The sequence below is a fragment of the Dermochelys coriacea genome, chromosome 3 (assembly GCF_009764565.3).
Source record: "Dermochelys coriacea isolate rDerCor1 chromosome 3, rDerCor1.pri.v4, whole genome shotgun sequence".
In the NCBI taxonomy this organism is placed as follows: Eukaryota; Metazoa; Chordata; order Testudines; family Dermochelyidae; genus Dermochelys; species Dermochelys coriacea.
The window spans coordinates 85,014,242-85,036,619 of NC_050070.1; the positions used below are offsets into that span (position 1 = coordinate 85,014,242).

Consider the following 22,378-nt stretch of genomic DNA (forward strand, 5'->3'; position numbering starts at 1 on the left):
TGTGAATGATTGCCTACGGGCCCCAGTATGCCCACTTACAGTCCATTGCAAAACTTGGGCCTGTGTTAATATTTGTGGCCACCATTATAAACCTCAAAAGCACAAAACTATCTTTGGGGCATATTTTATATGTGAAGGTAATAATTATGCTATTTTTTGTGCAGAGATCAAATGTAAGAGAGTATGTTAGACACCAAAACTGATGTATATTCACTAGTTGATCTTTAGAGATTTAGATTACACAATGCTGTTAGTTTCCATAACTGAGTTAATTTGAGCATCAGGTATGGGCTTTTGAGAGTGTGTTTTGGAATTAAGATTTCAGCAATAGCCATTATTTGTCATGGGTCCCAGCATGCAGTTATCCAAAGAGAGGTTATAATGTATGGTTTTGAAACATGAGGGCTGAACTAATAATATAGTAGGAAATAATCTATGCAAATAGCTATAACTGAAAAGGATTAAAAAGATCCAATTCAAGAAACTCCTATTTTTGAGAACCTGTGAACTGCAGGAATGTAACAGAAGTATATTTTGTTTCAACTTCCATAAAGAACAGAGTTTAATATTTTCTGTTTTCAGAAATGCCTATCATTATATGAATAGTACCTACACTAAAAACAACACTAATGTACCAGCGTAGATACAAAGTTTTCTAAACTAGGAAAGTGGACGACTTTGACATTGATCAAAGTGTGAGTTAGTTCTCAGTTTATAATTTTTAAAATATCTCTGATATTTTCTGCATATGCTTCAGGTGCATTCTTGAGTAAATAATATTACAAGACAATCAAATATTTGTGTGTTCTGGGCTTTGAGTTATGAGGCAGCAATAGTAACAAAGTCAGAAGAAATAAAGTAAACTACCTAAGTACTATCTATTGTACAGTATAAGTAAATCCTTATATTTGGCATATCTGCATCTAGTAGATTCTTAGTACAGTGTAGAACTAATTATTTTTATATTAAAGCAAATTAAATGTAGTTAGCATTCATAAAGAGACTTCTAGTTTGAATTGTGAACATTTTAATGCACCTATTTGATATGTGCTGCTGATGCTTTATACAGTTAGGATGTAAATACCTACTTTCATTCTGCCCCTCTTTTTGCACGTCCTTGCCTCACCCAGTAGTGATTTTTGGTTTTGTTTGGTTTTTATTTTATTTTTTAAGTATCATCAATATTGAATCTTTGTTTTCTAAGTTATGGAAATGTGGAAAAAACTAAAACTTGTTGAACCAAGATGATTCAAATGTCGGAAGCTAGGAACTTCAAATTTGTCTTACATTTATAAATTTTGCTGTGAATAAAAAAAAAACCTGAATTTGAAGAAAATTAATTACATTAAAAGTTATGAATTTTTAAAGTTAGCAACTTTGAGCATGCATATTTAGATAGGTTTCAGCATAGCAGCCATGTTAGTCTGTATCCGCAAAAAGAAAAGGAGTACCTGTGGCGCCTTAGAGACTAACAAATTTATTTGAGCATAAGCTTTTGTGAGCTACAGCTCACTTCATCGAATGCATGTCATCCGATGAAGTGAGCTGTAGCTCACAAAAGTTTATGCTCAAATAAATTTGTTAGTCTCTAAGGTGCCACAGGTACTCCTTTTCTTTTTGCATATTTAGATGAACATTTTAAGGGTGTACCCAGGAACCAACCCTTGCAAGAAACCCTGTTGCCAACTCTGCCCTCATATCTGTTCAAGGGACACCATCATAGGACTCAACCGCATCAGCCACACCATCAGGGGCTTGTTCACCTGCACATCTACCAATGTGATATATGCCATCATGTACCAGCAATGCCCTTCTGCCATGTACTTTGGCCAAACCGGACAATCTCTACACAAAAGAATAAATGGACACAAATCAGACATCAAGAATTGTAACGTTCAAAAACCAGTAGGAGAGCACTTCAATCTCCCTAGACGCTCAATAACAGATTTAAAAGTCGCCATTCTTCAACAAAAAAAAACTTCAAAAACAGACTTCAATGAGAAACTGCAGAACTGGAATTAATTTGCAAACTGGACACCATCAAATTAGGCCTGAATAAAGACTGGGAGTTGCTGGGTCATTACAAAAAAAAAAAATTTCCTTCTGTTGATATTCACTCCTTCTTGTCAACAGTTGGGAATAGGCCACATCCACTTTGATTGAATTGGCCTAGTTAGCACTTACCCACCACTTGGTAAGGCAACTCCCAACTTTTCATGTGCTGTATATTTATACCTGCTTACTCTATTTTCCACTCCATGCATCTGATGAAGTGGGTTATGTCCCACAAAAACTTGTGCCCAAATAAATGTGTTAGTCTCTAAGGTGTCACAAGGACTCCATATTTTTTTTTTTTTTTTTTTTTTTTACTGATAGACTAACAGCTACCTATCTGAAACCTTCCATTGGCTATGGTGATGCTTGTAAATGCTACAGGCTTAATAAGAGTTATAAAGTAGGATTAATGTTTACCTAGGTCACATGTTGTGAAATGTACTTCATTAAAGTTTACAAAATACATTGAGATCTTTAGAGGGAAGGTGCTAAAGAAGTACAAATTGTTCTTCTTTTGTAATTGCAAAAATTAATCACACTTTCTTAACTCTTACGATAACACAAAGTAGACAGACTATCTGTAATAACAAAAATTGTTCTAGTGTTGTCCTTGTAATATTTTGAAAAAGGCTTTTCTGAAAAAAAGTAAATGAGAACTGTTTGGATTTCAGACATCCTCTGTTACTTTATACTTAATTTACACCTTTATGTAGGCTGGTGGCAGATTCACCAGCTGGGCAGTCCAAAAAATATCTAAATGCTTGAGTCAGGTTCCAAATCCCTTTCCTCAGGGCAGGTTTTGTTGACAAAGGTCAATATAAAGGACTTGATGTAATACAAAACACTTGGAAAGAAATACTTCCCTTCCCACTCTTTGCCAGGACACTTCCATCTCTCCCTAGTCCATCTCTGATCTGGGACTTTCACTACTAAGGGTAGGTTGTCTCTGTTTTATAGCAGGTACTGCTTGCAACCTGCAGTCACGTGACCCTTGTCGGTTTTAATGGATTGAACCTTTAAATAGAGCGCAGCAGGATGCATATGCACATCAGCACCTTGTTACACTGAACCTGTATATTTCATGACAGGTTTCATAGTAGCAGCTGTGTTAGTCTGTATTCGCAAAAAGAAAAGGAGTACTTGTGGCACCTTAGAGACTGTAGCTCACGAAAGCTTATGCTCTAATAAATTTGTTAGTCTCTAAGGTGCCACAAGTACTCCTTTTCTTTTTGTATATTTCATGAACATGTAACTTTTTATACTAGAATGGAAAATAAAATAATTTAGTCTGAAGAAAATTAGGGGTTTTCTTTACATAGTATAGAGCAAGAAGATTAAAGATAAATGATGAAAGGTTATTGTAAATGGCTTGTATAATGTTTTCTTTCCTAAACTAAAAATAAATCAAATATAATAAAAGCATACAACTTTGTAATATATCCACAAATATGAATTATTTATACAAATCTTTTTATATTGTATTATTTTATATTATTAGCAATAAAAGAAATCTCAGGTTCTTTCCAGACTGATGGATTATACCATATGCTATCATATTGTGTCTATTTCACTAACATTTTCCTTTCTTACTGAACAAATAAAATGAAAAATACATCTAAAAACAATTCTTCTCAAAAGATTCAATATAAACCTAGAAAGGTTGGCAGGAAGTACAGGAGAGGCTTTTTGTATTGGTTTTATTTGCATTTATTAAAATAAGTTTTCTTCTGTTCTAGAAATAATTCAGTTATATCCAATAAACTTTTGTTTGGAAATTAGCATAGTATTCTATTTCTGAAAGACTTAGTTTGTTTGTTTGGTTTTTTCCTCTCCCCAGAACATAGTTCAGTCCATGAAAGATATATATGGGATTAACCTCTCAGATGTTCCTTCAGAGGATGACCTCACAATATATACAAGGTAAGAAAATTCTCAATCATAATCAGTAAGTGATAATTGGAGCTAGTTAAATACTCTTGTATGAGAAATTGCTCCTTTTTTGTCAGAATTTATTTAAACATTGTTCTGTTGTGGCACTAGCACTAAAGGTAACTTGAAGCTGGCAATATTTTACTATTCTTGGTCTTTAAAATCAAACTCTTTGTCTCTCGCACCTGTGCACACAATTCTCTGAACTTCAACATGGAGCTGTTCAGATGTCTCCAAGTGCAGACTTTGATCGTTAAATCAAATGGACTTGTAGTGAAATATCAGTTAACATTTTTCCAGGTACAAGGGACAAACTCAAATGAATAGTGGCTCTTCAATTTACAAGTACATAGTTTGCAGTTTTTCACATTTGTTCTCAAATGTTGTATTACAGTAATTTATAGAATGTCAACATTAGAGCTCTTCAGCTTCAGAGAATATTTTTTTAAAATAATTTAAATTTCTCATCCGTTAAACAGTCTTTGCTATAAAATGCATGTAAAATTACATAAATTAACCTTTTTGTAAGAAAACTATTATGTTTCTGTCGTCTTCATAGAGGCACGAGTGTTGGCTATAACCGCTTACACAAAATTTTGTTTGACTGTGAATGTTCCAGGAAAAATGTTTCTAATTGGTATTCAACCTTTTTCTTCAACTATTTAGACCTTTTTTTCTATATGCCAGGTCATTCAGAAGCTACTTAGGCATTTTCTGTCTCAGCAGAGGCAACTATCATAAGGTTTAAAATTGCTGGTTTTCATGTGAGACTGGAACCAATTATTAAATCTGGCATGCAGACAACTAGTGGAAAAGTAGGAAAAAATGACCAAATTGGGAGGGTAACTCATAACAGTGGCATGAAGATTTTAAATTATAGCTTTCTTGTACTAATACTTCATAGTTTTAATAGGAGATGGTTGAAGCCAAATTGACTGGGATTCCAATATCATGGTTTGATGAAATAGTAACTATATAGCTTACTCTGCGTCACCATTATAAGGAAGTACTTTGCATCCAATTCGCAAAAGTATTTAAGCATATACTTACGTCCATCTCTATTCATGACAACATTTAAGCACTTGCTTAACTTTAAATGCTGTCCTGAGTAGGGATGGTTTCCTGAACTGGGCCCTTTGTGTTAGTAAATTATTTTTCTTTTCCTGATTATAATAGGAAGGCAGTCAGGGAAATTTAGATTGAAATTAAAGTCCCTTCTAATTTGTAAAGACCTGTAATGCTGTTGCCAAGAGAGCAACTGCTTACCCAGTCTCATGGTGTGCAAATCAATTATGCTAGTCTGGTAAATCAATGTTTCAAACACCTGCTTAAGCTTTTGAATTAATTAATGGAGCACCGTGCAGCAGAAAACTGCACCTCATAATGAAAACTTAGACATGTTTTTCAAGTGAATAACTAAAAGCCATGTGTTGAAATGCAGCTGTACAACTTTAGATTTGCTTTACAATGTGTAATGACTGGCTAATTACATTACTTATTATGTTGTGACCCATCTCTGAATTGTGAGGGGAAATTTAATTCACTGTAGTCTCTCCATGTGATATGTTCTTAGCTTATGTTTATCAACCAATTTAGAGTATTTTAGGGGGAAAAAAGATGTAACTTTATTTGTAATTTATAAGATCTTTTCTGTTGACATATGGAACAAGGCATAGCTGTTTCTCTGAGGTACCTATCTTAGTTCTTTAAGATTTCCGCTTTTAGATATCGTCCACTTCACGCATGTGCTGGATGGTTCTAAGCCACTAGACCTGGACTTGGTAAGGGAGAGTGTACCTCAATATTGTTGGTGAAGTATTTAAGTTGTTCCCAGACCTGATCTAAACTTCAGAGTTGTAACAGAATACCTATAACACCTTGGAGTGTGAAATATTCACACCTCCGGTGCAACATAGTTAGGCTGGCTAAGCCCACAGGGTAGATGCAACTAAGCTGACTTACATAGCCATGCCAACACAGGCTATGTAATGTAGATATGGCCCCTCTGTTCCAACAGTCAGTTCTTTTTTTGACCACCAGGAGCCGTTCAGAAATTGCTGCCAAATCAGCAGTTGCAGAAGGCCGTTAGTTACGAGTGCAAGATACAGTGTTCTGATCATGGACCATTGCTAACCGTGTCCACTATGAACTGATTTGTGTTGATTGGTAGCTTTGTGATGAAACTTGAACATTCTGGAGAATCAGGCTATCCCCCATTTTATCACTGTCCAGGCTGAGGCACATCTTGGTCAAGATGCTAAAACAATGTTGTGACCTGATCAGGAGCTTCAAACACATGTAGCTTGCATCCTTTCTTCTACTCCACTTGTATTTTTATAAACAATTTTTGCATAACACTTTTATAGATTAAGATAATTTCTCACATTTTATCCACTTCTGTTTTTTTTTAAACTTGGTAAGGCCAAACTGACATAACAGTACTCGCTGACTAGTCTCTTGATGATGATAATAGCTAGCTAGCTTTTATAGCACTTTTCATCAAGCACCTTACAGTGGTATCTGAGAATAAATTTATTTCACAAAATTATCATAGTTCTCACTTTGATCTTTTTTAACAAGGGAAATGAAGACAAAAGATGAATTTCTGACTTTACAGAGGTCTATGGAACTCTGACTTCAGGGGAGCCAGGATTTCACCTCTTAGCATAGAAAGGGCCATCAGATATTAGGATAATTTAACTCAGTTGAGTAAGGGTTTTTTAAAAACCCAGATGTTTGTACTATTGTACTAGGGGAAGTCCTAACTCACTTTCCATTATCCTTTATTTGGATATTTAAACTTGTATTTCCTCCACAATTTCAGCAGTTGTCTCTTGCACTTGAAATTGAAATAGAAAACCAAAAGCTGAAATTATCTAACCGGTTACTTTCATTTCAATTATTTTCATAATTGAATATTAAAAGTCTTACTTTGAATCTATACTACTAGAAGCTGAAAGAGTAATCTGTCTAGTTAAATTTTGAGTCATTTTATACTTGACATGCTGTCAGATACTTTAGGAATCTTAAGTAAAATAGACAAAGAAAAAGGCATATCCTCAGTTGACTTGTTAGAAGGATGCAGTATTTCAAAAAACTGCATCTATTGCTTTGCATTTAGGATGAGAAGAATGTGTTTCGGCCTATTAAGAAATTGCATAGTCATGCATACATTGGAGCCCGAATATAGAGGAAAGATGAAAGCCACAGAGAGAATTAATGCAATGGAATATTATACATTTTATGTATTATATGCAGTTGCTTCAATTCTATTGATAATGGCCGTCTATTTTAAATCCAAATACTTATTTTTTAAAATAGTTTTAAAAGAATCGGTCCTAATATTATTTGACTATATGCAAGTTATTGACTATTTTTAAAAAGCCTCCTTTTAGGAAATCAAGTATAAGATCATGACTTGAATTTATTGAGGCTGGGGCAGGGAGAATTCTGCTGCTAAAGAGCTCAAGTCTGCCATATGCAATGGAGTTTCTGAGTTCCCTCTCATTTTCCCTACATAGCCACTAGCCTGGTTCATCCTTCTCAGCTCTTCTATTGATTTTCCTTTCATCTGTTCCCTGGAGGGAACCCAATATGTGTGTTTCTGTCCTCCGTTCCTTTCCACAAGCTTTGTGGGAGCAGAGAAAATCCTCTACTCTGAAAGTATAGACTGGATAGGGGAGGAAGACAGATTGCATATCCTTCTGATGGCAGATCAAAGGGTTGTCCAAATAAATAGCTGAAACTGGTGAAATGGGAGGGCAGCTTTTCTCCACTATGCAAGTCAAGTAGGAGAGAGGTCAGAGTCAGACTTATTTGCATGGAACTTGAGCCAACTTCCCATCTATTTAGCTTGCTTCTCTCTACAGCTGCCCTACCACCCAATTCCAGTAGTGGCACGTAGGTGCTCCTCTTTCTCTCTCTCTCTCTCTCTCTCTCCCTAAAGAGCTTCTGTGAGAAGTTCATGCTGTTGGAAAGAGCAGTTAACTCTGACTGTCTCCTCTTGCTGACAGCCCCATCTGCTGCCTGTGAAATAGTAAGCAAAACCTACCAGTGGGCAAGACCACCTCCTAGCTAAAGTGAAAGGGGCCTAAAATGTACCCAAACTAAAGTTTTAAAAGCAACTTAAAAAAAAAACAACTAAACCAAGATAAGTGTATTAATCATCATGACACTCACTTTTGTGTAAAGTGAGGTCAGTGTTCCAGCTGTCCTTTAATTTACTCAGTGTGACTTACTGAAACTGCATGACTCTACAAATTGTACAGAACTGTCATTTTCATTAATTCACTGAAGTTACTGCAAGTAGTTCTTGCTCTCTTTATGACTTATACTTTTGTCCACTGCTACTCATAGGTTTGTTCAGTTGGGGCAGAACCAATATAAACAAGACAAGAGCAGCCAGCAGCTTTGTTCAAAACATCATCTAGATGGGGTTATAAATATGTAAGTATTTTTTTCAGTTTTATTTTTTCTTTTTAGTTCACTTCTTGCTGTGGGTCCTCTTGTGAGGGAACTCTTTGAAGTCGGACTATACCTTAAAAATCATTGAATGAATGTCTGATATCAAAATATCATGAATGCCACAAATATTTTCTAACTATTCTTTCATCAACATCCATTACTTGTATTGGACACAGAGCTCAAACCCCAAACATAGTGGGTAGCTGTGACATGGGTGGACTGTACCCACCAAAACAGGTATCTAGCAGTCTTTTTTTCTCATTCAGGTGACACTTGTATAGTATATCCTGCAAATAAAATCTCATTTAATTTAAATGAATTTGCAGCTTTCTGTGAAAGTTGTATTTTAGAATTTTAAATTAATATCCTATCTCTGCCCATCCAGTATTCCGATTAGGAGTGTTGAAATCAGAATCTTTTTTCAAATATAATCTTTTGGATCTGAAAATTGTTAGTTTTGTCCAGAATAATATTAGTATGTTTTAAGTATTAACTGAAAGTAAATGTTAATATAGCAGTTGCTAGAACTAACAATAAACCTTTGAGAGAGATGTGGTTATGTGAAAATATGTAGGATTTAATAAATTATTGATACGACTTCATTAATCACTAGAAATGTATGAAAAAATATAGAACAGTGGATATCTAGATATAGAATATAGAATATCAGGGTTGGAAGGGACCTAAGGAGGTCATCTAATCCAACCCCCTTCTCAAATCAGGACCAATCCCCAATTTTTGCCCCAGATCCCTAAATGGCCCCCTCAAGGACTGAGCTCACAACTCTGGATTTAGCAGGCCAATGCTCAAACCACTGAGCTATCCCTCCCCTCCCTTGCTTTTCTGTTGGAAGTGGCAGGCTACTTGAATTTTTTGCGGGGGGAGGGGAAGACCACTGAAGCAAGTTTTGAAATAAAGCACATTAAAAAAATTGTATGGGCATTGCAAATAGCTATTGGAGGAGGGGAGAAGTAGATCAAATTTGGGGGGTCCCTGGAGGGTCATTTTAACATTGGATTGTCATAAAGACGTTAAAGCAGGAAGTTCAGATTGCAGGACAGCTGTTTGAGTCATTCAATCCTAAATACAAGATCAAGTTCTGAACCCAAACAAAATGTTATCATACTAGTAATGTCAACATATGTGATGAGTTTGCAAAGTGGAAAACAGGATGCTCTGTAATTATTTCTGCTTGCCTTTATCTTTTGAAACCTACTGTATGACTCTAAATATAAACCTTATTGGTGTTTTGAAATAACCTTGAAGTATTGTGAAGTGATGGTTAGTATTTGATATCATATAGAATCATAGAATATCAGGGTTGGAAGGGACCTCAGGAGGTCATCTAGTCCAACCCCCTGCTCAAAGCAGGACCAATCCCCAATTTTTGCCCCCAATCCCTAAATGGCCCCCTAAAGGATTGAACTCACAACCCTGGGTTTAGCAGGGCAATGCTCAAACCACTGAGCTATCCATTCTTCGATCTATGCACTGTTGTATTTATATTGATGACTTACATTTACACAGTGTCTTTCATCTAGAAGGATCCCAACACACTTGATAAACTGCAGCATACATGCATTAATTACTTCACCCACTCTTGAAATGCAGCCATCTCTGGAGAGGAACACAGTGCTACACATTTAAGGTTGGAAATTAATAATACCATATCCCATTGAAATCACAGTGGGTTTCTGGGTAAGCAGAATGTATCTACTGAATTAGACACAAGTGTTTACACGAATTTTCAGATGAAAAGTACTGGTGGCATAGGGATTGCTTTGGTACCTGAAGAGCTGAGCATCCTGATAAGTTTTAAAAGGTAATTTTCCTTCTTATAAGGCCACACCACTCTTTATAAAAGAGCACACTATTTTCCCAAGGTAAAGTCTAAGAAGTTTGACAGATAATCACAAAGAAAATAACACAATAAAAAAAAAAAAGTAACTTGCCATAATTACTGCTAAGAGTCCTTGAAAGTGATAATTGGCTGCCTCTTTCCTTTAATAAAGCAATGAAAAGCAAAATGCAATATAGCTCTTTGGCTCCACAAGCCAGAATGTCTTTATACAGAGATGAGATGTGCTCTGTTTTTTGTCATCTTTGGGCAAATGTAGAATTTTGGATAAGTGTTCCACTACCATCATAAAAAGATTACTCTGAGAATTAATTTCTGGACATTTAAATAAAAAAGTTGCGTTCTAAAAAATTCCAGATGGAGTAAATTAGATTTTTTTTTTCTGACTACCTAAAATTTTCCTTGCACATTAAATTAGACACACTATTTTTTACCACTTCCTAGTCCTGAACTGATGAATAATATTTGTGTACACTGACATTCTATTCCAGAGATCTAACACAGGTACTTAAATACAAAGCAATAGATACTCGAGATGGCTCTATGTCAGTATGATTCTTATGTGATGGTTAGGGCAGCATAAGTAAATAATTGAAGATAAATTATCTGAAATAACATCTACCATTAATTGAAGGTATCTGAACTGAAGGGTTCAGATCTGATCTGAAATATTAAGGTCCCAATTCTGCAACTGACTCAAGGTCTGCAGGCCTTGGTGCCCAGGCAGAGCCAGCTGCAGGATTGGGACCTTAAATTGAACATGGAGAACAATATGTTCCAAAATAATGAAGTTATTCCCCATAATGACTTCGTGCTAAAAATCAATCAGGAAGGATTTAAAGAGAAGCCAGGAACCTTGCAAAAATGACAGTTAATCATAATTTTGAAAAACCTGTAATTTAAAACAATCTAAGATTAAATGAACCAAGTTGAGTTTTTTGTCTCCACAGGCCTAAGTTCCTATCAAAGCTACCTAGACTCTCCAGTATTTTTATCATTTTTGTTATATAAGAACGGCCATATTGGGTCAGACCAAAGGTCCATCTAGCCCTGTATCCTGTCCTCCTACAGTGGCAAATGCCAGGTGTCCCAGAGGGAATGAACAGAACAGATAATCAAGTGATCCATCCCCTATGCCATTCCCAGCTTCTGGCAAACAGAGGCTAGCAACACCATCCCTCTCCATCCTGGCTAATAGCCATTGATGGACCTAGCCTCCATGAACTTACCTAGGTTTTTTTTTGGTTTTTTTTTTTTGTTTTTTTTGACTTGTTAGTCTTGGCCTTCACAACATCCTCTGGCAAGAAGTTCCACAGGTTGACTGTGCATTGTGTGAAAATCTGTTGCCTATTAATTTAATTTGGTGACTGCCTAGTTTGGGTGTTATGAGAAGGAGTAAATAACACTTCCTTATTTACTTTCTCCACATTAATCATGATTTTGTAGACCTCTATCATATCCCCCCAGTAGACTTTTTTCCAAGAAGAAAAGTCCCAGTCTAATTACTCTCTCTTCATATGGAACCTGTTCCATACCCCTAATCATTTTGGTTGCCCTTTTCTGAACCTTTTCCACTTCCAATATATATCCCATATACATATATATATGTGGAGTAACCACATCTGCACACAGTATTCAAGATGTAGGCATAACATGGATTTATATAGAGACAATATGATATTTTCTGTCTCATTATCTATCCCGTTTTTAATGATTCCCAACATTTTGTTCTCTTTTTTGACTGCCACTGCACATTGAGTGGATGTTTTCAGAGAATTATCCACAATAACACCAAGATCTATCTTGAGTGGTAACAGCTAATTTAGACCCCCTTCATTTTATATGTATAGTTGGGATTATGTTTTCCAATGTGCATCACTTTGCATTTATCAACATTGATAAAGTGATGTTTTCAAAAGATTCTTAAACTACAGATTAATTTAAAATTCTTCCAACTTATTTTCAAAAAGGTAATATGCAGTTTGCTAGAATACTTCATTAAAACAGTTGGATTTAAAAATATTAATTATTTTCTGTCACACTGTCTGGAATGGCTCACTACTGAGTGCTCACGGCAGAGTGTCAAAAATGGCCAATACCTCAAACTGGAGGTACGTTCTATCATTAGATTTTACCAAGCCAGTAACAAATGTGAGCTCCTAGATCACTTTAACAATCTTAGCATGGAGTCACAGTCACTCCCCTGGGACTCTCCAGTCTATCTTGTCACCTAGACAAACTGGACTTACTGATAAATGGTCACATACACCAAATATCACATCACATTCAGGTTGCTTCCAGTCCCAACAGACCAGTCACTTACCCCAGTTCACTTGGTACCCTAAGTCTTACACCAAAGACAACACCCTTACCAATCCTGTAATAAACTATTTGAAGGTTTAGTAACTAGAAAAGAGAAATAGTTACATACTGGTTAAAGCAAGCAAACATAGATATTCAAATGAGTTACCATCTAAATCCTAAGAATGATAGAGTTGTAGAGACCTGTCAATTCAAATTCTCTTTCAGGGTGGACCCAGGTGATAAGCCCTGGGGATCTCTGACTTCAGTGTGGTTTCTCAGGCCATGTGAGAGTTCACACAGCAAAGGGATGAAAAATCTTCACATTAACTATTTTTATGTAACTCTTCTAGCATTCAAAGGAATGGGCACAGGCCTTCTGAACATACTTCACCATGGGTGCAGTAGGGTTATTCTGTGTATTCTGATGATCCTTGGTGGCTCCTATGATTTTTATACTTCTTCAGGGTGGATGGGAAGAGGAAACACACTTCCCATCTGGCTTCACAAGTGCAGAGCAAACATTTTCAAAGTTATAAAGCAAAAATTTACATATTTCTTTATAGCATGGAATACAGACATTACAAGTGAGGTTAATGCATGCAGCAACTTACAAGCATTTCATCAAGTCTAATCACTAAATAATTCTTGTAAGATTAATACCTATTTTGAACTGGTCTGATTTCCAGCTATGAGTTTGTCAGTTCTTAGCTAATGCCTGCACTCTTGGCAAGAGCTGAAATTTGGTCTGGTAGCATCACACTTTCTTTTTTCTTAAAAATAAAGAAAACTTATGCTGACAGCCCACCTTTGTATTAAAGACCTTTCCCCATATAGACACTTGCTGATTTACCTTGATGCTAAAAAAATTTTACTTTTGGACATTCTTGCCTTCAGAAGATAGTGCAGAACTCTGAAGTGGGCGACGCCTCTAAACTTTGAAATAAAATTAGCTAGAGATGCTAAACTCAGTTTCAGAGAATAGTCTTTGATACTGCAAAAGTTAAAAATTAAGTGAGAGAAAGTAATTTGCAAGGGAAATGAAATCTGTTCAAAAATAAAATTGCTGTCTATAGTGGGATGCACTCACCTCTCATGAGCACCCTATGGTCGAGTGTATGCGGACCTGCACTTTCTCTCCTTGTAGCCCTCCCTAGGCTTAGGTCCTCAGTTAGTCCCATAGTCTATCATTGGTCTCAGCCCTAGTGTCAAGCCGTATTCCAGGGCTTCCCCCGGAGGCAATGTCCTCGCCCTCTCTAGGGGTTTCAGGCCCCAGCTCTTGTGCTGGGCCACTAATGGGTTCAGTTCTTTCTTTCCTTCTGGGGTGCCTCAAAGTCTAGGCCACTTTCCCCAGTGGCTAATAGGAGGTGGGGGAACCCAGGCATGCCCACTGGTCTAGGTTCCAGCCCCTCAAAGCCATGCTGCTGCTCTAATTCCCTGTGCCGCTTTCATGCAGCCTGTATAGAATCATAGAAGATTAGGGTTGGAAGAGACCTCAGGAGGTCATTAGTCCAACCCCCTTCTCAAAGCAGGATCAACCCCAACTAAATCATTCCAGCCAGGGCTTTGTCAAGCCAGGCCTTAAAAACCTCTAAGGATGGAGATTCCACCACCTCCCTAGGTAACCCATTCCAGTGTTTTTTTCCTAATATCCAACCTAAATCTCCCACACTGCAACTTGAGACTTTTGCTCCTTGTTCTGTCATCGGCCACCACTTTGAACAGCCTAGCTCCATCCTCTTAGGAACCCCCATCAGGTAGTTGAAGGCTGCTATCAAATCCCCCCTCACTCTTCTCTTCTGCAGATTAAATAAGCCCAGTTCCCTCAGCCTCTCCTCATAAGGCATGTGTCCCAGCCCCTTAACCATTTTCATTGCCCTCCGCTGGACTCTCTCCAATTTGTTCACTTGTAAAACTTGTACTTGTAAAACTAAGATGATGTGAACAGGTTTGTAAGTTTACTTATAAATTTTTTCGATTTTTATATAACAGAGTTCCCCACTTGCCCCATTTGTAAAATGAGGTGCAGCCCCCTGGTGTGTCTTGAGTTGAGAACTGGAGCTTACTTTTAAATTTAGGAAGAGTCTTGTGTAGTGGCTGGCTTCTTGACAACAAGATTTTGCATTTAAATTATTGTTGCTTCTTTTAGGCCTGAGTGGCTTGTCAAAGTTTGGGGCCCTGGGGATGTTCCAGTTGGAAGTAGAAATTGATGGAGTCTGGGATTTCTTCGATGCAGTCATATTTATGTAAAAGGAATGTACAAAGCCCTGTGTCTCTGAATGCAGAAAGAACCAAGAACAAAAAGGAACAGTTTCTGAGCTTACAGTTCCCAAATCTCTTTAGCCAACATCAGACCCATGAGCTCTCTCTAGGTGTTCCAGGGTCATGCTGTGCTTACAGGCTCCTCTTGGCTCTCTTGACTCTCCCTCTCTCTCTCTCTTCTTGTCTGTCCTCAGTTTTTGTGTGTTCTCTTCCATCCCACACATCCCCCTACCCAAAACATTAGTGAGCCAAAAGCTAGTTCGCATACACGTTTTTTTCTTAAATGGGAGCTTTTGCATATAATTATGTTAATTGAAGGGTGAGTTGATACCTGTCAATCTGAGTTTTCACTCGACCCATAACAAGGTTTCACTCAGCACAGAATAATATTTTGTCCAAAATGATATTCGGCTTTGTTGTATGCTAGCAGTGCAGTTATGACCAATAAACTATGGGTCACTTATATTTCATAAGACTGAATGACAAGAAGACCTAATATTGTTGTATTTATTAACTTGTCTCTAAGTAACCAGTAAAGCATTTGTCTGAAGCATTTTTTTAAAGTATCTTCAAGTAGACCAACAAAAAACCTTGTATGCCAGTGCATAAACTTGTGCATATAAATGTTTTTTTTTAAATATATAAATGGGTTTTTAAAATACTAAATATTCAGTAAGGATGACAGTAGTTGCAAAGGCTATGTTTTGATGAGAATGAGATTTGAAATATTTGGAAACTTTAGGACTCTGTTTAAAAAAAAAAAATTAAAGTAACTACAAACCATTCTCTGATGTATTGCCGCCACGAGTATTCAAAAAATGTGAGGCTCCAAAGGTCTTGATGCTGACTTAAAAATCATGAGATTTTTAAAATAGCACATTTTGTATTCTGTTCTTTTACTTTCAAGCTTGCCTTACCAACCATGAGGGCTAGAAATAAGATTTTTGGTTTTGAAGGAAAGTTGAGATTGTCATGTAATTGCTTGACTCCAGGAGCTGGGGCTTTGAGAGAGCCCAAATACCTCAGGACTCACAAGAGCTGGCAACACTAAAGCATACGACACTTGAGAAAGAGATTTATCTTTTGTCCTCTGTAGAGTACACTAGAAAAGAATGATCACAGATCAAGAAAACTTTGAGGCCACTGAGATTGCAAAAGAATATGTCACATGGCAACAGTTGCTTTCAGCTGCAGTGCTTAAGCAAGAGTGTCCCTTCGGTATATAGGAGAAGGGGCTGCTGAGATGGTATTCTGCAAGAAAAGATAATAGATTAAATAATTAAACAATCAGTGTGCAAACACCTAGATGATAAGATGATGGTTAACAGCATGGATTAATCAAGAACAAATCATATTAGACCAACCTAATAGCTTTCTTTGACAGGATAACAAGTCTTGTGGATAAGGTGGAAGAGGCAGAGGGGTGGTATATCTTGACTTTAGTAAGGCTTTTGATACTGTCTCACATGACCTTCTCATAAACAAAGTAGATGGAGCTACTATAAGGTTGGTACATAAGTGGTTGGAAAACAGTTCCCAGAGAGTTATCAATGGTTCACAGTCAAGCTGGAAAGGCATATCAAGAGGGTTCAGCACAGATCAGTTCTGGTCCTATTAATATATTCAGTGATGATTTAGATAATGGCATGGGAATACACTTAAGTATGCGAATGATACCACGCTTGGAGGGGTTTGAATTTCATTTGGTGACCCCCTAGTTCGTGTGTAAACAGGATGAAAATCAATAAGGACAAATGCAAAGTACTCCACTTAGGAAAGAACTATCAGTTGCACACATACAAAATGGGAAATGACAGCCTAAGAAGGTGTACTTCAGAAAGGGATCTGGGGGTCATAGTGAATCAGAGGCTAAATATGAGTCATTCCATTCTTTCAGAGATTAAAGTGTGTTCCCTATACTATGGAGCTCTGAAAAGAGAAGGTTATATGAGACAGTATTCCCCCATGCATGATAGCTTCTCCTGGAAAAAGGTAGAGAGTTCTCCTACTCTTCCTCATCCCCTCCAGGTACAATGTTCTGGACAACAGGAGCAGGAAAACCTTCAGAGCAGCTTTCCCATCCCTCCTTCTCTCAAGACCCTAGAGTTGAGCCTATCAGACATCCCCTTACCTGCTGAGGTGAGGGGGGCATTTTTGTAATAAATATTTAAGCCCTTAGGTAGGATCACTTTTTAAACAAATAGTCTTTTATTTTCTGTGTGTTTTCTCTGCTGCACGTTTTTTACAATAAATCTCATTTTATCAAATTTTCATTGCATTTAATATTTTTTTGAGGGAAATGTTGACTTGTATCGGTTCTTGAAAAGTTATTTCTCTTCACTTCCAGAAGAAGGTAGTTTCCTTTTTGTGTTCTACTGTTGAGTTGCAGGTTTGAGACAGGAGGGGTTTTTGTGCAGAGGATACTAACCTCATAGAGCATACAGTTGAAATAGCAAGAGCATCCAAGTGTCAGATTTTATTTGGTTTATAAGCAACAGATTGTGAGAAAGATGGCTCTCGAAAGTCCATAATTGAAGTGGAGCTTAACTGACTTCAAGTAAAATAAAGTTGATGTGTCATTAGACCATAAAAATATTCTCAGAGAGATGAAGTTCTTATATAGTGCCATTATCAAAGCAATTCTGAAGACTTTCCATTTGGATGCAAGAAAAAAGAAATACTCATAAACCTGTTGTACTTAACAGTGTTTGGGAAGTTGGAGAATGAGGTTAATATGAATTATTTTGAAAGGCAAATATAGTATTTAGAGTAGCTTAAGATGAGAGAAATGATCAGCCTTCCTTCTACGAATGGAGTCTTCTGCAAAGATGAATGCAATACGTAAGAATTGTATTTTAAAAGTAAAATACTTTGGACTCAAACTCTTGGATTATTCTCACATCTCTAATAGGAGGGTTAGATATAACCAATATGGAATTCTGGTATGTAGCTAATTGCATTGGCTTATTTGGTCTGATTGTTTCAAGAAACTCTTCTCTCATTGTCATAGTTAGATTTTAGAGGGTCTAAAAAGGATCTCCCCCATACATCCCACAATCCTGGTAATCTTTTATCTCATGTATGTGAAATTTCAGTACTAAAAAAGTTATGTAGTATTTTTCAGAATCTGCTCTAATCATTCCTTGCCATCACTCTTGTTGGGGAACACAGTTTTGAACAAAAACACTTTGAGATAACTGGAAGTAGTCAAGAAAGTAAGAATCTGTCCTCCATACAGAGCCTATAAATCACAAAGGAAATAAAATTTTAGTTTAATATAAACAGAGCTAGGTTACTCAGACCATAAATCTTCAGCATGATTTCTTCCTTTCCTTTTGGAAGAAATTTAGCATGCAGCTAGTGAAAGCCTTGTTTCAGGAAACTGTTAGAAAATAGCTCTTGTAGATCTTTATCACATCTTACTGTACTCTACATTATTAAACTCACCATAGTAGATAAAGTTCTTGTTAGCTGACAGAAAACAGATTCTCACACCTTCCCTTCCCAGTTTTACTACATCCACCTGCTGGGTATCCCACAAGGTCTTGTCACATTAGCAAATTACAGAATGTTTCTGAACATCTTGCAGAAGTGAATATCAATATTGTATTTAATATCCTAAAATCTCTATATATTTATGGAAGGATGCAAGCATGCCTACTTTTGTAATCTGTTGCCTTTTACCATACAAATACACCAAATGTCAGAAACCCTAGGCAAAAAATGTATTAATGTGAATTTAAGGTTGAGGATATATATCTGAAACTTGAAGCAATAATGTAGTTTTTAAAAAAAAAGTCCAGGAAGCAAAACCACAGTGAAGGTTAAATTTGCAAGAAACCCAAACATCTAAAAATAAGGAAATTCAAAGATACAGTACCCAAAACTTTCTTATAAAACTTTCCCTCTATAGCTGTGTCAGATACAAGGTCTTGGCTTGGAGACTGTTCTACACTAGACTTGTCTTCTAGCCTGGAACAAGAATCTAAGGGCAACAAGTAGTATATTGTCTGTAGCATTCTACTTCATAATGTAATGTGGGCTGGTTTCTTAACACATGGATCTGGCACTGATGGATTAGAGATTTGAGTGTGGTACAACCTCTTAACCCTCTAGCCAGGGCTCTCTCTCTCGCAAGGCTTTGCTAGTAATAAGCAGCAAACCCCTCCAGGTGCTCTTATCACTTAGCACAACAGCATGTGGAGCCCCACATCCAGCTAACTTGCGTGAATGCTTCCTGAGCCACTCATGAATCACTCAGAGAAAAGCATCAGCAAATCTCCCCAGCCTTGCACCCCAGAACTGTACCATCTTACCCTGGTCAGAAGCCTGACCAGTGTAAGTGTATTACCCTGTCTCCCCATCCCTTGATGTAGAGAGGACACTCACTAGTCTTTGTAAACTGAGCAGAGATTTCCCAAGCACTTCAAACAAAACACACTGTTTTAGATGAAATATAACAGATTTATTAACTACAGAAAGGTAACTTTTAAGTGATTGGTAACTATCTCTGACCTTTTGTGCCTAAGAAAGTAAAAGGTAAGCACACAGTCTAAATCTTAAACCTTATTACACTAGGCAGTATTTGGATCAAGCAGCTTTTCTCACCCCACTGGATGTTACAGGTAAGTTTTAGTTCTTAATACACAGGCTTCCCCTTTAAGCCAGGAACCAGTCTCCTCAGTTCAGATCTGTCTTCCCAGTGTTCTTGTTGCTTCCAGCATAGATGGGGGAGGAAAAAGGAAAAAGCATGATGCCACTGTCCCCTATTTTATATCCTCAGTCCATATGTCTAGCCTAGACACATCCTGGTGAGCTTTGCTGAGTCACAGAGTTGAGCAATCCGCCAGTGTGTGATGTTAGTGCAGCCTTCTTACAGTATTGTAAATCCCTTGTTTACAACTCCCCCGCTGATTAATGGTCACTTTACACCCTCCTGGGAGTAGATCACCTAGCAGTAGAAACTCTCAAATGTACATATTTTAGTAACCACCATACAGTAAAATCTCATAACTTCATACACATTAATGATATACATATTTGGACAAAACAATAGGTTTCAGCAGATCATGACCTTTCATATGATATCTTACGTGGCATGCTTTGTATGAAATATATCATAATTATAGGATGGGTGGGTAAGGGATCTTTAAGGGGCTGCTTCAAGGTACAGAGTGCCTCAATAGTGTGGGCTGGTTTCTTAATGCATGGATCTGGCACTGATGGACTAGAGATTTGAGCAGGGGGTTGAATTTAATGTTCCTATTAGGTACTTGTCTCTACCAATCTCACATGTATACATTTAATTTCTAAAGTCTGATTTTATGAGTTGGTCACAGCTTTGTCAGGCAGACCTAAAGTCCTTGGATAATTAGTCTTGCTTTATTATCTACATTTAATTTTATTGTTTAAAAAATATCTTATCCTCTCACTAACACCAGTACAACTCAGGAGTAACTTTATTTAAGTCAATGGCATTACATCAGTTTGAGAAGAGAGTCAGGCCTAGTTTGTGTGAGTGTGTGTCTGTGTGTGTACGCACACGCATAGTATAAGACTTTCCTTGGGCGTCTTCTACATGATATCCGTATGCAACTCTGGCCTTGTCTACACTACATAGTTTTGTCGACAAAAGTCACCTTTCATCGCCAAAACAGTGGAGATATATACACTGAAATGTTCCTCCTGTCGATGTAACTTCCCTGCTATGCTGACATCATAAAACCACCTCGATGCGTGGCGTAGGGCTTTTTGCAACTCACTGATGCAACATCAGTGTAGACACTGCGCTTGCTTATGTCACTCTTATTGGCCTCCAGGAGGTGTCCCACAATGCCCATCATCACCGCTCTGGTCAGCAGTTTGAATTCCGCTGCCCTGAAGGTAGACAGGTATGCACCCCTTTCCAGTTTAATGTCCCAGGAATTTTTGAAATTCCTCTTCCCATTTGCTCAGCGTGCACAGTTCACACAGCATCTTCCCAGCTGACCATGCTGGCTTTCTGCAGCAAATGCTCTCCTGCATGGAGCACACCAGAGCTGTTGGATCTGCTGAGTCTATGGGGAGAGGAGGCTGTGCAATCACAGCTTCGCTCCAGCTGTAGGAACTCTAATAATTACTGGCTAATTGCTAGTGGGATACAGAAGGGGCATGAGAGGGACTCTCAGCAGTGCTGTGCTAAAATCAAGGAGCGGAGGCAGGCATATCAGAAGGCAAGGGAGGCCAACCACACTCTGGTGCAGTGCCGAAGACATCTTGTTTCTACAAGAAGCTGCATGCCATCCTCGGTGGTGACCCCACCTCCACCACCACCAAGAGCCTCATGGATACTTCATGGGGACTGGAGGCAGTGGCCAGCGGAGTCCACTTTGAAGTGGTAGATGAGGAAGTGGAACTGGAGGATGATGTGGAGCATACGACAGAATCATCCAGTGGTGTGGCGAGTCAGGATCTCTTTTCCACTCTGGAGGGGTCTAGCCTGTCCCAGCACTCTGGCACTGGTGGACAGGATATAGGAGAGGGGAGTTCCGGTAAGTGCTCATTTTGCTTTGATACTGCACAGTAAGAGCAGATTGAGCTCTCATTTACTTTCTTATATGGTAGAGGGGGAATAAGGAACAGAAATTAATAGCAGAGCCTGTCCATCTACACAGTGTTAATATACACGGGGATGTCCCAGGAATCCTTCGTAGAGGTCTCTGAAACTTTCCTGTATGTATTCTGCAATCCTCTGCTGAAGGTTTCTTGGCAGAGCTGCCTTGTTTCTGTCCCTGCTGTAGGAAACTTTGCTGCGCCACCTGGCAATTATTTTTGCAGGACCCAGAATAGCACGCATGAGTTGAGCCATATAAGGAGCCAGCCTGAAGCCACATGCATGCAGGAGATGCATCCTTACATCCTGGTTTATCCTTAGGAATGAGATATCGGGTTTGATTACCCTCGCCTGTGAAAAAGGGTACCAATATTCAGAATAGTCTCCCTAGCTGCTTGTAGTAACCCCCTTCACAAACTACCCTTTGTTCCTTCTTGCCCATTTCCCCCTTGCCACCCCCGCAAACTCACCGTATTTTGGACTTGCGCTGACCTGTGTACTCACCAAGATATAGTGAGAAAGAAGTTTGCGTAACTTTTGTGATTCACGGCTGTGAGCACACTCACAATACTGTCTTTTTGTTCATTGTTCTTTGGCTTTTACAGATGTGCTTTTGAGAAACTGCTCCTCCACACTGGTGAAACATCTCTATCAGATAAGGTGGCAAACCAGGAGGAGTAAGGAGGATATGTTTCACAAAGTGCTGCAGTCAACAGATGCAGCACATGGCAATACAAGAGTGTGGAGGGAGACAATTAATGAAAGACTGAGGCTGGATAGCCAGGAAAGGACACAGGCAGGAGCAGATGATAAAGCTCCTGGAAGGCCAGGCAGAAATGAAGAGGTCCCTCATTATCCTTCAAACTGAGCACATTGGTGTACAACTGCCCTGCAACCACTACAGAACTCTGGTTCAT

At 38.0% G+C, this 22,378-nt stretch overlaps 1 protein-coding gene across 4 annotated transcripts in view; it reads left to right on the top strand.

The window, feature by feature from the left end:
- Window positions 1-22,378, top strand: part of FIG4 (FIG4 phosphoinositide 5-phosphatase) — a 179,683-nt gene that overhangs the window by 132,110 nt on the left and 25,195 nt on the right. For 2 of the 4 annotated variants that reach the window (XM_038394854.2, XM_043510796.1), the window contains 2 exons: window positions 3,893-3,975; window positions 8,341-8,430. In XM_038394854.2, coding sequence (XP_038250782.1) covers window positions 3,893-3,975; window positions 8,341-8,430 — 173 coding nt within the window. Of the gene's footprint in view, window positions 1-3,892; window positions 3,976-8,340; window positions 8,431-12,835; window positions 12,972-13,002; window positions 14,113-19,447; window positions 19,513-22,378 lie in introns of those variants that run through there. The other 2 variants (XM_043510794.1, XM_043510795.1) reach the window with 2 other exon arrangements.